This window comes from Camelina sativa, chromosome 7 (genome assembly GCF_030686135.1).
Source record: "Camelina sativa cultivar CO46 ecotype springtype chromosome 7, ASM3068613v1".
Taxonomy (NCBI): domain Eukaryota; kingdom Viridiplantae; phylum Streptophyta; class Magnoliopsida; order Brassicales; family Brassicaceae; genus Camelina; species Camelina sativa.
Window position 1 is genome coordinate 7,256,158 of NC_141886.1, and position 13,389 is coordinate 7,269,546.

Genomic DNA, 13,389 nt, shown 5'->3' on the forward strand with positions numbered 1-13,389 from the left:
AACAAAGACTATATGAGTCTATATATAACAAAGACTATATGAGTCTATATATAACAAAGACTATTTATAAAGACTATAAATTTTAATAATATAAATATGATAAAATTCTATGTATATAACAAAGACTACATATAACAAAGAAGCTCTTCTATATAAATATGGTATTTAACAACAAAGACCATATGGAACAACAAAGACCAAAAAAAAAAAACTCTTCTATGTTATACATATAAATATATAATTCAGGGAATAGGTAGGAATTTTTCTAGCATAAGATTGTATGGGAAAAATTATTAGAGTTTAATTTAATAAATATACTTTTAAGCACAGGAGGGGAATAAGTTTACTTACAATATTAATGAAAACTTAATTATTAATTGTTTAAATATGTTATTTTGAAAATTTTCTTATTTTTTTGTAAAACAGTTTTAAAACTAGGTTCTATCTTGTAGACATATCGACAAACAAATACCAAAACTCTTCTTTGTTTTTTTTTTTTTTTTTGACAACTTTGTTTTATACATGGGTGAATTAGGTAGGTAGCCAAGATTGAAAATATATTTAAGGATATAGCATACTAATTCAAAATACTAAGTGAATGATACAAAGGGTAATGAAAATTACCAGTTGAGGTGAGAGGTGGTGGAAGAAGGTGGCCGGCGGTAATGGCCGGAAGGTGGTCGGAAGGTGGCCGGAGGTGTGGTCGGAAGGTGGCTGGAGGTGTGGCCGGAAGGTGGCCAGAGGTGTGGCCAGAGGTGTGGTTGGAAGTGGTGGCCGGCGGTAGTGGCCGACAGTGGTGGCCAGAGATGGTGGCAAGAGGTGGTGGTGGAGGATAATAATAGAAGATTAATGTTATAATTATTATATAAAATATTCACTATATCATCTTTTTATGGTTAGTATAGTTTTTCAGTTAATTATTATTATTTTTTGGGTTATAGAACGCAATTCCCTTAATATATAGAACTTAGGGAATAATTATGATATTTTATAAATAAATTTTTTTGTATGGAAAGGGGAAAAAACCATTTGAATTCAATTTAGGGTCTGAATGGTGACTGCGGTCGGGGCGGCCAAATCCATCAACGGTTTAGACCTCCCCAAAAATAGGGCAGCCAGCAGACTGCTGCGGACCAACTTTATTTGTATACAAAAACGGTCCGCAGTTGGTCCACAGCGGTTTTCTTTCTATAATCTTTAGACCGTACCACTGTGGACTGTATTTGATGAATGGTAAATAAAAAACGGTCTAATCTGCTGATGGATTTGTCCGCTCTGACCGCTGCAACTATTCACATTTTTAGTGGATAGCAAACATTAAATTATTTATATATTTTTTTTGGGAAGTGTATTATTACTTCAGTGGATATAGATATTTATGATTAGTTTATTGTTTTTTTTTTTTTTTTTTTTTTTTTTTTTTTTATCTTTTTACATACCAAAAAAATCTTCTGGATAGGGCCATGATAAAATCATGGATGTCTAATTATTGTAAATTAAATTATTTTAAAATATTTGAACAGTTTATTCCAATAATTGATTTCTATAATTGATACATTTTTTTATTGTAAAAAGTTAAAAAGTTTATTTCCATTTTTAATTTTCTTCCTTTCGTTATAAAAAGCCATTTTGTTTTTCTTCCTCCCTCTTCCTTCCTCACCATTGATTCCTCTCTCTCTCTCTCTCTCTCTCTCAGTGCAAAGCAATATAGCACCAAAGCTTCTTCCAGTTTCTTCCTTTATACGATTCAAGCTTTTGCGAAATCATCTTCGTTTCGTTTCGTTCCGTTAAACGTAAGTCTTCTTTTTTTGTCCGTTCCGTTTTCATTTTCCCTCCCACTATCTTAGCTCTTCGTTTTCTCCAGATGCTTGTGTTTGATTTCTTAGATCGTTTGGTGTAGATTAAGTAGTGAGATTGAATCAGACCTTATGCTTCTCGTAATTTTGGATGTATTGTATAAGTTTTTTGGATTTGGGAATCGATACTGATGTTTAGGAAAATGAGAACTTTTTGAAGTTGATTTATGTGAGATAATGAACCCTAATTTTTTTGCTCTGTTTTATAGTTTTCACACTCTCAGAACCATTTGTGATAATGTCTTTGTGTGTGTCCCCTCGTTGGTTACAGGAGCTATGAACATGAATTTTTCGTTTTGCTCAACATCTTCTGAGATTTCATATGCTGCTAGTGACAATGTTCTGAGGTTTCCGGTAGCGAGGCGGTTGTTGTTTGCTCCTGAATTGGCTAAGTTTGGTGAGAAATGGAAGAGGAATTACATTGATTTGCCTTGTCTTCGTGGTAGTACGAGGAAGGTTTTGGCGTCAAGCCGGTTTGTGCCAGGACAATTGGAAGATTCGTCGATTGTTAAGAAGAGTTTACAGAGAAGAGAACCTGTAGAGAAGCTTGGTGTTGTGAGGACTTTGTTAATTGATAATTATGATAGTTATACGTTCAATATTTATCAGGCTTTGAGTACTATTAATGGAGGTAGTAGCTTCTTAGTTTTGTTTTTGTTGTCTTTCTCTCTGTTAATCTCTAAAAGATGGATTCAGTGTGTTATTTAAACTATTTTGTTTTTTTGGTATCCTGTGTAGTGCCTCCTGTGGTTATTCGGAATGATGAGTGGACGTGGGAAGAAGCTTACCATTACTTATATGAAGATGTTGCTTTTGATAATATTGTGATATCACCTGGTCCTGGCTCGCCCATGTGCCCAGCTGATATAGGTATCAGCCAGTTAATCTAGTTTTTTTACTGAGTTTTTGCACCTTTGTTTGTGTTTTTTCTCGAACTTTTGTTTTGCTCTGCAGGAATATGTCTTCGTCTTTTGCGTGAGTGTCGTGATATTCCAATTCTAGGCGTCTGCCTTGGCCACCAGGTAATATTGTCTTCATTAAGATGGCAGCACTTCATTTGTTAATTGTTTTCTGCGTGTTCAGTTTTATTGGCTACAAACATGAAAATGAGCTAGTTTATCTCTCTCTATGGTTCTTTCTGTAAAAAATAAAACATGTTTTGGCAGGCATTGGGATATGTCCATGGAGCTCAAGTAGTCCATGCCCCGGAACCAGTCCATGGACGGTTGAGGTATTGACAAATGTGATTAGTATGCCGGACTTTTTCAAATGCTCTCTCTGTGCCTTTTAATAATCCCTCTCTTATCATGGATTCAATTTTTGTCTACTGAAACAAGTGTAAAGATGTTGGTATTGTGGTCATTTTTCATTTCTCAGTGTCTGTTAGATATTTTTCTCATGATTTCCATCTTCTTCTTGTAGTGGGATTGAACATGATGGGAACATATTGTTTTCTGATATTCCATCTGGGAGAAACTCTGATTTCAAGGCAGGTCATCTACTTTTATACATGCAATATTCATTGATCTCTTTAGATACAGAGTAAAATTTCTGTTGCGGGTTCATTTCTGTAGGTTGTTAGATACCATTCACTGATCATAGATAAGGAATCACTACCAAAGGAACTTGTACCAATAGCATGGACTATTTATGATGACACTGGTTCTTTCTCTGAGAAGAACACGGGAAGCCCACTGGGAAGCGGATCTGTCATCCCTGTTTCAGAAAAGTTGGAAAATCGAAGTCATTGGCCTACGTCCCATGTTGATGGAAAACAAAATAGACACATTCTCATGGGGATCATGCATTCTTCACTTCCCCATTATGGTTTACAGGTTTGATGATTATTAGAGATCATATTCGTACTAAATTTTCCTCCATTCGTCGGCTGATTTTGACATGCATTTTGCTTTTAGTTTCATCCAGAGAGTATTGCTACTACCTATGGAAGTCAATTATTCAAAAATTTCAAAGACATAACTGTGGATTATTGGAGTCGCTCTAAATCTCCATCCTTGCTTCGAAGAAACATAAATGACACTGGTGAGCTCCTTTAAGTTTAATGGTTCCATTATAAATAGATTGTCATTTCTGCTTCTCTCTTCCCTTGTCCCAATCTATGACTTAGTTTAGTTCTAGTACCCTGTGGTGTAACTTTATGATTAACTGTCTTGGAGCTTCTCCTGAATAATAAATATTTTTTAGCAAACATGCAGGTGACTGGTGCTACTCAATTCCTGAAGGAACTTTCCAGAAATAGATTTAGAGGAAATGGTTCTAGTTATTATGAGAACCCTAAGAAGTCTCTGTTTGCTGCCAAGACAAATGGTGTAGACGTCTTCGATCTGGCGGATTTATCATATTCAAAACCTCATGTAAAATTGCTGAGGTTGAAATGGAAGAAGCATGAACGTCTTGCACATAAACTTGGTGGAGCAAGAAATATATTCATAGAACTCTTTGGCAAGAATAGAGGGAATGATACTTTTTGGCTGGATACTTCTTCTAGTGACAAGGTTGGTAGTCTATTTTCTCACCATAGTTGCTGACTGTTACTGCTGTTTTGTTGTGCTAGCCTCCGTGTGACAAGATAATGTTTCCCATTGTTCCAGGCTAGAGGACGATTTTCTTTCATGGGAGGTAAAGGTGGATCTCTATGGAAGCAGTTGACATTTAGTTTATCTGATCAAAGGTTTTACGCATGACCTACTTTTTCTCTATACGACAAAGGTTTATGTTCTTTTTTTTTAACTTGAGAGCCATAACCCTTCTTCCTGCACATTTTCTTAACCGTACATTTGTGCTTGGGTCATTGTGAGACTATATTGATATGGCTAAGATAATCTACACAGTCATGCATCATATCATGGGACTGAAACATTGAGCTTATGACTTGTGTTTTCAGCGAGATTACATCTAAACATGCGGGACATCTTCTGATTGAAGATTCCCAGGCCTCGACTGAGAAACGATTCTTGGAAGAAGGCTTTCTTGATTTTCTACGTAAGGTATAAAGAAAGACTTAACTCAGTATGGAACTATGGATGTCAAAGCTTATCTCTCCTTTCTAGAGTGGAATGAAATAGATTATAGAATAGTAAAATTGGGACTCATGGGTGGATGTCAACTGTTTTTTTCCCAGGAGCTTGCATCTATCTCTTATGATGAGAAGGACTTCACAGGGTTGCCTTTTGACTTTTGTGGTGGCTACGTAGGTTGTATTGGGTATGTGTTTAATTATCTTTACCGTGAATCTCTCTTGCAAGCTTTTTCGATTGTACAATTATGTTAGAAGACTTCTGGAATGATTGTTTGATTAACCTTATCTCTGGTGCAGGTATGATATTAAAGTGGAATGTGGAATGCCAATTAATCTTCACAAATCCAAGGCTCCAGATGCATGTTTTTTCTTTGCAGATAATGTTGTCGCCATTGATCATCAACTTGATGATGTTTATGTATTATCTCTTTACGAAGAGGGAACCACAGAAAGCTCTTTCCTGAATGATGCTGAAGAGAAGCTCACTAATCTGAGAGTTTCGTCCACGGGAAAGTGGAAGGATCAAACACTTCCTGTTATAGATTCATCTCAATGCAAAGAAAGTTTTATCCCTGACAAATCCAAAGAGCAGTATATAAATGATGTTGAGAGATGTATGGCGTACATCAAAGACGGGGAGAGCTACGAGCTTTGTCTCACTACTCAGAACAGAAGGAAAATAGGCAATGCTGATTCTTTGGGGATTTATGTCTACCTGAGAGAAAGGAATCCAGCACCATATGCAGCCTTTCTCAACTTCTCAAATGCAAATCTGTCTTTATGCTGTTCGTCCCCTGAAAGGTTTCTTAAGCTGGACAGAAATGGAATGTTAGAAGCAAAACCGATTAAGGGTACTGTAGCTCGTGGCTCCACACCTGAAGAAGATGAACTTCTTAAATTGCAATTAAAACTGAGGTACTCCAAAAACACATTTCCCCATTACTTAGCCTTTGCATATCATAAATGTCTCGGATAATTTTAGAATGGTCGGTCTTATATATTTTGGCTTTACCATAACCAAGTTCTCCCCGTAAAGTATGTGCCGTATTACATCTTCGACGAGCTTAAGTCTTGGTTCTGAATTTGTCCTGCATCAATGCTACTTTAACATTGTTCATTTCTTTCTCTGTTTTGTAACAGTGAGAAGAATCAAGCTGAGAATCTGATGATTGTTGACCTTCTAAGGAATGATCTCGGTCGTGTCTGTGAGCCTGGCTCAGTCCATGTACCTAACCTCATGGACGTGGAATCATACACAACAGTACACACTATGGTGAGCACAATCCGTGGACTGAAAAAACCAGATATAAGTCCAGTCGAATGTGTAAGAGCAGCATTCCCTGGCGGTTCAATGACCGGTGCACCAAAACTAAGATCCGTTGAGATTCTTGATTCTCTAGAAAACTGTTCGAGAGGCCTTTACTCTGGCTCAATTGGGTATTTCTCATATAATGGTACATTCGATCTCAATATTGTGATAAGAACAGTTGTGATACATGAAGATGAAGCTACCATTGGAGCAGGAGGAGCAATAGTTGCATTATCAAACCCAGAAGATGAGTTTGAGGAGATGATTCTTAAGACTAGAGCTCCTGCTAATGCAGTCTTGGAGTTTTGTAATGATCCGAGGAGACAATAGTCTTGTCTGTCTCTTCAAAGTTCAAAACAATTGTTTTTGCTGTGTGTGTGTGTATGTGGCTTCAAAACAGGTATCATTTGTTATTTTTATAAATTTTTTTATTGGCATACGAGTTGATTTGGCTCAAAATTCAAAAACTAAATAATAAATTGTTTTTGTGGTACAATTAAGATAAAATTTGTAAACCCCACTCGAACGTCTTTCACTTTCACAATTTGAGTACTAATGTTTCATTTATTGAGTTCAGACTGCAGACGTAAATCATATCCATGAATCATCATTCGACAGTTGCTTGCAAAATTGGTGACCATTAAAAGTAAAAAGCTTATTCTTTTAATCCAAGTTTTTTTAGGGAAAATCACATTTTAAACTTTCAAAGTGTCACTGGATAGCACTTTAAACCTCGAGAGAATTTCATTAACATTATAAACCTTTAAAATGATTTCACTAACACTTTAAACCTTTAAACTAATTTTGTTGTTTGTACTGCCATGAAAGATGACAGAACAGTAATATCTGTCAACGTGAAATAGTTTAATTATGCTCGTTTGATTTAAATATTTGTTTAATTAATTTAGTTTAATTTAATTATTTACGACGATTGATAAAAGAAAATTAAAAATACATCAAAGCAAGAAAAAAAGAAGAATAGGAGATAAGGTTAAAACATTTGACAAATGTAAAATTGAAGAGGACAATATATTTAGAAGATTCATTGGTTTCCAATGAGAAGTCAATCGATTTGAATCAGAATCCAATGGAGATGCATTTATTAAAATGACTAATAATGTGAAGAGTAATGTCGTAAAAAATTTGTCTATAATGAAGATGAACACAAATTTATCTTTTTATCTTTTGATTTATTTATAAAAACTAAAACTAATTAAATTTTAAATTAAACCAACATAGTTTAACTATTTCGCGTTGACGGATATTATTATTCCGTTATTTTTTATGGCGGTACGAAAATAAAAGTTAGTTTTAAGGTTTAAAGTGTTAGTAAAATTATTTTAAAAGGTCAAAGTGTTAGTAAAATCATTTTAAAGATTTATAGTGTTAATGAAATTCTCTTGACTTTTAAAGTGCTACCTAGTGACACTTTGTAATCTTTTGCCAGTTTTTTAAAAATCTGTTTTTTTTTAATGTTTTTTTATGCCTTTTAACAAAAAAAAAACTGTTTTTTTTGTTACTGTAAATCGATGAATAAAGAGTTTTGTTACGTTTAAATTAGCTAACTAGGAAATTATAAAGAATAATAAGTTAATTTCATGTTCTTTTAAAATATTGTTCCTTAATGTTAAAACTTTAAAATACAAACATATATATCAAATTTGGGGGCCTAAGGCTATATATTACCTTTTTTCTGCTTTTAAAGGAGGTACGACCTTGTCGGTCGTCAGTACATGCACGCATCTTGTTCAGTGGATCTACAAATTGCTCAAAGAGTTTTACACTATCTTAAGAATGATCTACACAACAAGTATTGTTTTATCCCAAAACACATGTACGTACTATGACTGTTCTAGCTTTCACTGATGTAGATTGAGATTTTTGCCCTTATTCCAAATATTCTCTTATCTGCCATTGTGATTTCCTTGGTGTTTCATTTTAGAAATATGTAACATTTAACATGAGCAATGGCGAAAGAGTACATATCAAATGCCAATGCAACTATAAACTATTGAGCCTTCTTTGGTCGCAACAATTTCTCTATTAGCTTGGTTTACATTCCGAAACCACAACTCTGTTGTGATAAAGATCAAGCCGTTCTCTATGTTGCAAGCAATCTAATCTCCAATAGGAAAGGACGAAGCACATTGTAGTTGATGGTCACGTTGCAATTTTTATTTTTTCTTTAAAACTCGACACGTATGAATGCAACACTAGATTGGTAATATGACCGAACCTTCTGTCACTTCAAAGTTTAATCTCTTGTTCTCCAAGATGGCGTACATCGTATGCAGTATATATCTTTCATTTTTTTTATTAATGCTAGTTAATTAGACACATATTCAGATAAAAAAACAAATTAATAGACATAGAATAAGTAAGTTCTTGTACAAGCAAAGCATGTATGTGACAAGACAAGATTTTGTTATAATCTTTACTTGTCCTTAAAAATATATGTTCGGCAAAAACTACATTATTAATAGTCAATGATTGTAATTACACTGAAATTGAAACTAAAACTAACGAAGACAAAAGAAGGAGGAGTAAACAAAAGATGGGAGGCAAAATGATTGAGCATGAGAAATAATTCAATTATGTTTCCATGAGAGTGTGTGTTCTAACTTTTTCTATTTATTTATCCCTTTTTAATGGTAAAAAAGTGGATAAACTAAGCTAACTGATATTTTAACTTTTACCTGAACAAGAAGTTAAATTATCTGCTTAACTTAAGTTGTTGATTGGGATAACATTGTTAAAGAATCCCAAGAATTTAGATCTCTACTATTTTTCTTTTTAATATTAAATAATAATTCAAAATTATGATATTACTTTTTGGTGGTAGATAGTGATAGATAATGTGATCTCCAACAAATCTAACAAACGCATTTGGTGCCACTATTCACATTTCGTTTCTTGTTTGTGGGTAAAGGTACCGTAGTTAAGCACATACCAAGGATTTACTTCTAGTTTTTTTTATTTAAACGTATTGATTTGTTTAGTCTACCAACATAATTTTATAGAAACCCGTTTCAAACGATTGTTAGATAATATTTTTTTTTAATATAAATGTTCATTCAGATTTTGTTATGAACTGATGATCATACGATGCACGTTCGCTTGTTTTTGCATGTAAGGGTATCTCCAATCTATTTCTTCATTTTTTTACTCTATTTTGGAGTAACTCCATTTTGAAGATGGTTTTATTACCACTTATCTCTTCATATTTGATAACAAAAAGAGAATATTCTTCTTATATCTTATTATTAATTTATATAATGATCATTGTTTATTAAAATTACAAACTTACCCAATTATTTTATTTTTAGCAAAAAAAAAAGTTTAGCATGTTATTTATATTTTTGAATTTATTGTTGAACAACATTACATTACACAACATTCATTAATTATTAGTTTTTGTTGTATAAAGTTATTTTTAATCTTTAGTTTAAGTCATATTATGTAATTTAAATTTTATTGGTAGTAACGTTATTTTGTACATTTTTGTATTGTCTATTTTCTATGTAATATATATTAATTGTTGAATTTTAAAATTATTATTTATAAATTTAAGTATAAAATAATAATAATTAACCGTATTTAGATATAAAATATAAATCTATATAAATTTAAGGGACTGACTTGCAAATAAAAAAACTTAACTCCAAAATGGAGAAATGAATTAAAAATCTTCAAATATAAAAACAAATATAAAGATCTCTATTTTAGAAATGGAAATGGAATGAGATTGGAGAAAGTTTTTTCTCTAAAAATAGAGTTTGAAGATAGAAATGGAGATGAGTTGGAGATGGTACTAATGGAACTCTTAATTTAATCATCTCAACGATTTGTTTTTTCTTCTTCCAAGTTTTACAGTGATTTATGATTATAGTTGATTAATATTATTAGAAGAAATTATCTAATATTTTTGTCCGCTTCGAAATAACCAAGATTCTCTTGTGATTTGATTGAACGTTTCTAACTAAGTACGTGAAGAAAATTTGGATTTATTTACTTTTGGAAGTTGAGCCTTGGAAACTTTAAATATATTGAAAATACAGTATATCGTAGGTATGTGTACGTACGTGTATATATATATATATAATATGCTTTATTAAATATTAGATAAGATGTCTTGTCTCTAATAACTTAGTTATTTTAGAAAAAGAACACATGCGTTTGGGGTTTTGTTAATCTAACAAAACCCGGACAAGAACTTCAGTTATCTCCAGAGATCTTTTTTTTTGTTGGTGTGGTTTTGTAATTAGTTTATACATCGATTTCAAATGGGCATAACAGAGACAAAACATATCAAGTATCTATTATTAGTGTTGACTTTTGTTATCAGTGACAAATGTTGAGATATGTCAATGACATCTATTTTTCTATCAGAAACATTTAAGATTGTCACACTTAAGACTTTTGTCATCTAGGTGGGTATAGTTTAATGCTAACGGATCGTTTTTTTTAATCGTTATAGAGCTGTATAGTGGCATAACGATTTGTTTATCTTGTCAGTTAAATCGATCTATACACACAAAAGGTAATGGATGTATGATAGGTCAAGGTAAATGCTAAGTAATGTAGTTATAGATATGGTGATGTTGTAGGAGTGAGTGCATATATAGAGGTGGGTGTGATAAGATAGAAGGCATGTGAGGTTGATGTTCACATGCATCAAAGTTAGGATCAGAGTGAGAAAGTAAAATAATAGAAAATGATGATCTATGATTAACCAAAATTTGAAATAAGATGAAAGAGACAGCTTATCTTCCTTTAGACACTAAATTCAATAATTTCTTTTAGCTTATGAATAAAGGAAACTAATTGACCTTTTTCTTTTCAACCAACAAAACTGGCCTTTTCTTGTTTTCATGTCAATACGCTTTCAAGCTTTTTTCAACTTTACACAATTATTATACGTATGCCTCTTTATGGAATACAAATTTTACTAATCCTCCAATATGAGAGAATCAGACACATATGAATTCGAAATTTAAACATGAGCGTATAATTTAATTTCTTTTTTTTTGTTTGTTAATATTTTATATTTGAAATGCTGGTTTTATGACAAGAAAACTTAATAGAAACGAGGCTTTGTATGTATATTTGTGAACGAAACCTTTTTTTTCTCGGTTCTACGTAGAGAGTGTGGTTAAAAGAGTCATCTCTGGATCTTAAAGCAAAATGTGTTCTCAAAAGGCGAGAAACATGTGATTGGTATTAGAGAGACTAACCATTTTTTACGAAAATCTTACTATTATAATAAAGCAATCTTACATAAAGTATAGTTGTTGCATCGGATCCTTCAACATTAATTATAAACCCGAATGTTCGCAAACGAGAACATTATTTACATTAACAAAATTCATATTTACACGTACATAGTATTACTAGTACTATTATATATAGCAAACTAAGCCACCAAAGCCATTAAAATCTCTCTCTCTTTCTCACTTTCTCTCATCAAAATTATATATTTTCTTCTCCTTTTTATGCTTTAAGTTTGAGCTACGTTTCTTCTCAAATATGGGTTCCTCGGACGCCGGAATTTATCTCTCCGATCAAAATAATCTCTGCGAGACGGAGCTAGGGTTCCTCCGTGAACCCTCATTAGGTTTTTCAGACCTGAGCGTTCACACAACATCATCACCACAACACGAGTTCCACACTATTTCTCCTATATATCAAGAATTACAAGATCAAGATCTTGAAACTAAATCGAAAGAAGCAAGTAATTGCTCACACAAAGGAGAAAACTTCAAGAACGAAGAAGAAGAAGAAGATTATTGTAATACTCCGACTCGTCTCGACCAGATTTTACCGTCGATTCCAAACATTTGTCCACCGGCGCCGAGGAAACCTAAAAGAGCACCGTCGAGAAGCCTTAAGGTCAGGAATTCTTATAAAAGCAAGAGAATGATCATTCTAAATGTTTCTAGAGAGATTGATTGTCTCTTCAATCCAGCTTCTCTATGTAATAAAATTAAGAAAGCTAGACATATCTGATCGATGTTTTCATATGTATGTATAACGTAGCTACCTAATAACCAAATTGTGTAATACACTACGAGTTACATAATATTGAGATACCTATAAACTTTTTATCTTACCTATGTTATTTTTTTATTTTTTTTTTTTAATTTTTTTATTTTTTTTTTTTGACAAGTCACAAAGCTTTTGATTTTTGGTTAATAGTGTATGCTACGCTTTTTGCATGCTTTTTTCTTTTCTCTTGGGATATTTTTTATACATTGGAAATAATCGGTATGTATGCACGACGATTAATAGATTGTAGAGTACATTAATTAAACATTGGAAATTGGAAAAGCAGAGTTGGTAAAAATCCTTAAGATACGTAAATGTGGTAATTTTAAAACATACCGATTGTTTCCAATGTATAAGTTTTTTTTAAAATGATTTAAATGCTTGATCACTGACGACAAAAAGAAAAGAAAAATTGCTTGGTCACTGAAATCAAGGTGAATGTGTTACCCTATTTGGCCGACTGGTCCAGCTCATATCAAGTTCGAGATTGTGCTCATTTTAATTGTTAATTTAAATGAACAAATTTGGATACGGAAAGTACTGTAAGGCAAGAACCAGTATATATTGTCTAAGTTGGCCCATAAAATTTAAAGTATCAAGGGTCAAGTGTGTGAGTAAATACACATATGGCTCTATCCAAGTGGGCTTAAAAAGAAATCGAAATCGAAGTCCAAGTTCTAATGTTTTATCTTCTGCCACAAGTAGAGAAGAATGTTTTGTCCTCGCATGGAATGACGATTTAGGGAAATCCTGCGTCTTCTCGTCATGACACAAACCATCAATTTAGCATCCACATATTAGTCAAAGCCATTGATCATGTTTAAAGTCTAGTCTCACGAAATAGACAACAATTTCTATACCACATGCCCTCTAAAGGAGATTATTGGCTTCCAAGAATTTTTTTTAGCGGAAAATTATGAACCGCTTTAACATAAAAATGCAAATGGAATGGACCGATTGAGTTATAAAATACGCCCTATGACTAAGTTTTGAAGCTTAGATGACAAAGATGTATTTTGTAATTAAACTCTATCGGACCCGTTTATAGGTTATAATAATAAACCTTTGTAATGAAAGAATCGCGAACAACAATTTTGGGAGCCCCAAAAACGGGGTTTGAGTAACATTAAAAGACTCCA

General features: G+C 32.9%; 2 protein-coding genes across 9 annotated transcripts; both read left to right on the top strand.

The window, feature by feature from the left end:
- The first annotated feature begins 1,616 nt into the window (after positions 1-1,616).
- On the top strand, positions 1,617-6,642 carry LOC104704412 (aminodeoxychorismate synthase, chloroplastic). Of its 8 annotated transcripts, none has more exons than XM_087459358.1 (14): positions 1,617-1,793; positions 2,128-2,487; positions 2,595-2,726; positions 2,811-2,878; positions 3,023-3,087; positions 3,279-3,345; positions 3,431-3,691; positions 3,773-3,899; positions 4,062-4,372; positions 4,469-4,548; positions 4,762-4,864; positions 4,999-5,081; positions 5,194-5,811; positions 6,037-6,642. In XM_087459358.1, exons 2-14 carry the CDS (start codon positions 2,133-2,135, stop codon positions 6,533-6,535), a joined length of 2,769 nt encoding a protein of 922 aa, XP_087315484.1. In that variant the 5' UTR covers positions 1,617-1,793; positions 2,128-2,132; the 3' UTR covers positions 6,536-6,642. The 8 variants fall into 8 exon arrangements, 7 of the variants coding, with proteins under 7 accessions (XP_087315484.1, XP_087315486.1, XP_087315490.1 ...); XR_015562386.1 differs by having other exon boundaries at positions 1,648-1,793; positions 4,469-4,586; XM_087459360.1 differs by having other exon boundaries at positions 1,648-1,793; positions 4,073-4,372.
- A 4,858-nt stretch (positions 6,643-11,500) lies between these two features.
- Positions 11,501-12,314, top strand: LOC104700629 (cyclin-dependent protein kinase inhibitor SMR10-like). The gene has a single exon (XM_010416168.3). It carries the CDS (start codon positions 11,732-11,734, stop codon positions 12,209-12,211), a length of 480 nt encoding a protein of 159 aa, XP_010414470.1. The 5' UTR covers positions 11,501-11,731; the 3' UTR covers positions 12,212-12,314.
- Positions 12,315-13,389: the final 1,075 nt, after the last annotated feature.

Excerpts from the sequence above, each read along its gene's own strand:
- LOC104704412 (XM_087459358.1), top strand. The coding sequence starts at position 2,133 with ATGAACATGAATTTTTCGTTTTGCTCAACATCTTCTGAGATTTCATAT. Across the intron at positions 2,727-2,810 it reads CATGTGCCCAGCTGATATAG|GAATATGTCTTCGTCTTTTG; the intron begins GTATCAGCCAGT and ends TTTGCTCTGCAG. Across the intron at positions 5,812-6,036 it reads AAATTGCAATTAAAACTGAG|TGAGAAGAATCAAGCTGAGA; the intron begins GTACTCCAAAAA and ends GTTTTGTAACAG.
- LOC104700629 (XM_010416168.3), top strand. The coding sequence starts at position 11,732 with ATGGGTTCCTCGGACGCCGGAATTTATCTCTCCGATCAAAATAATCTC.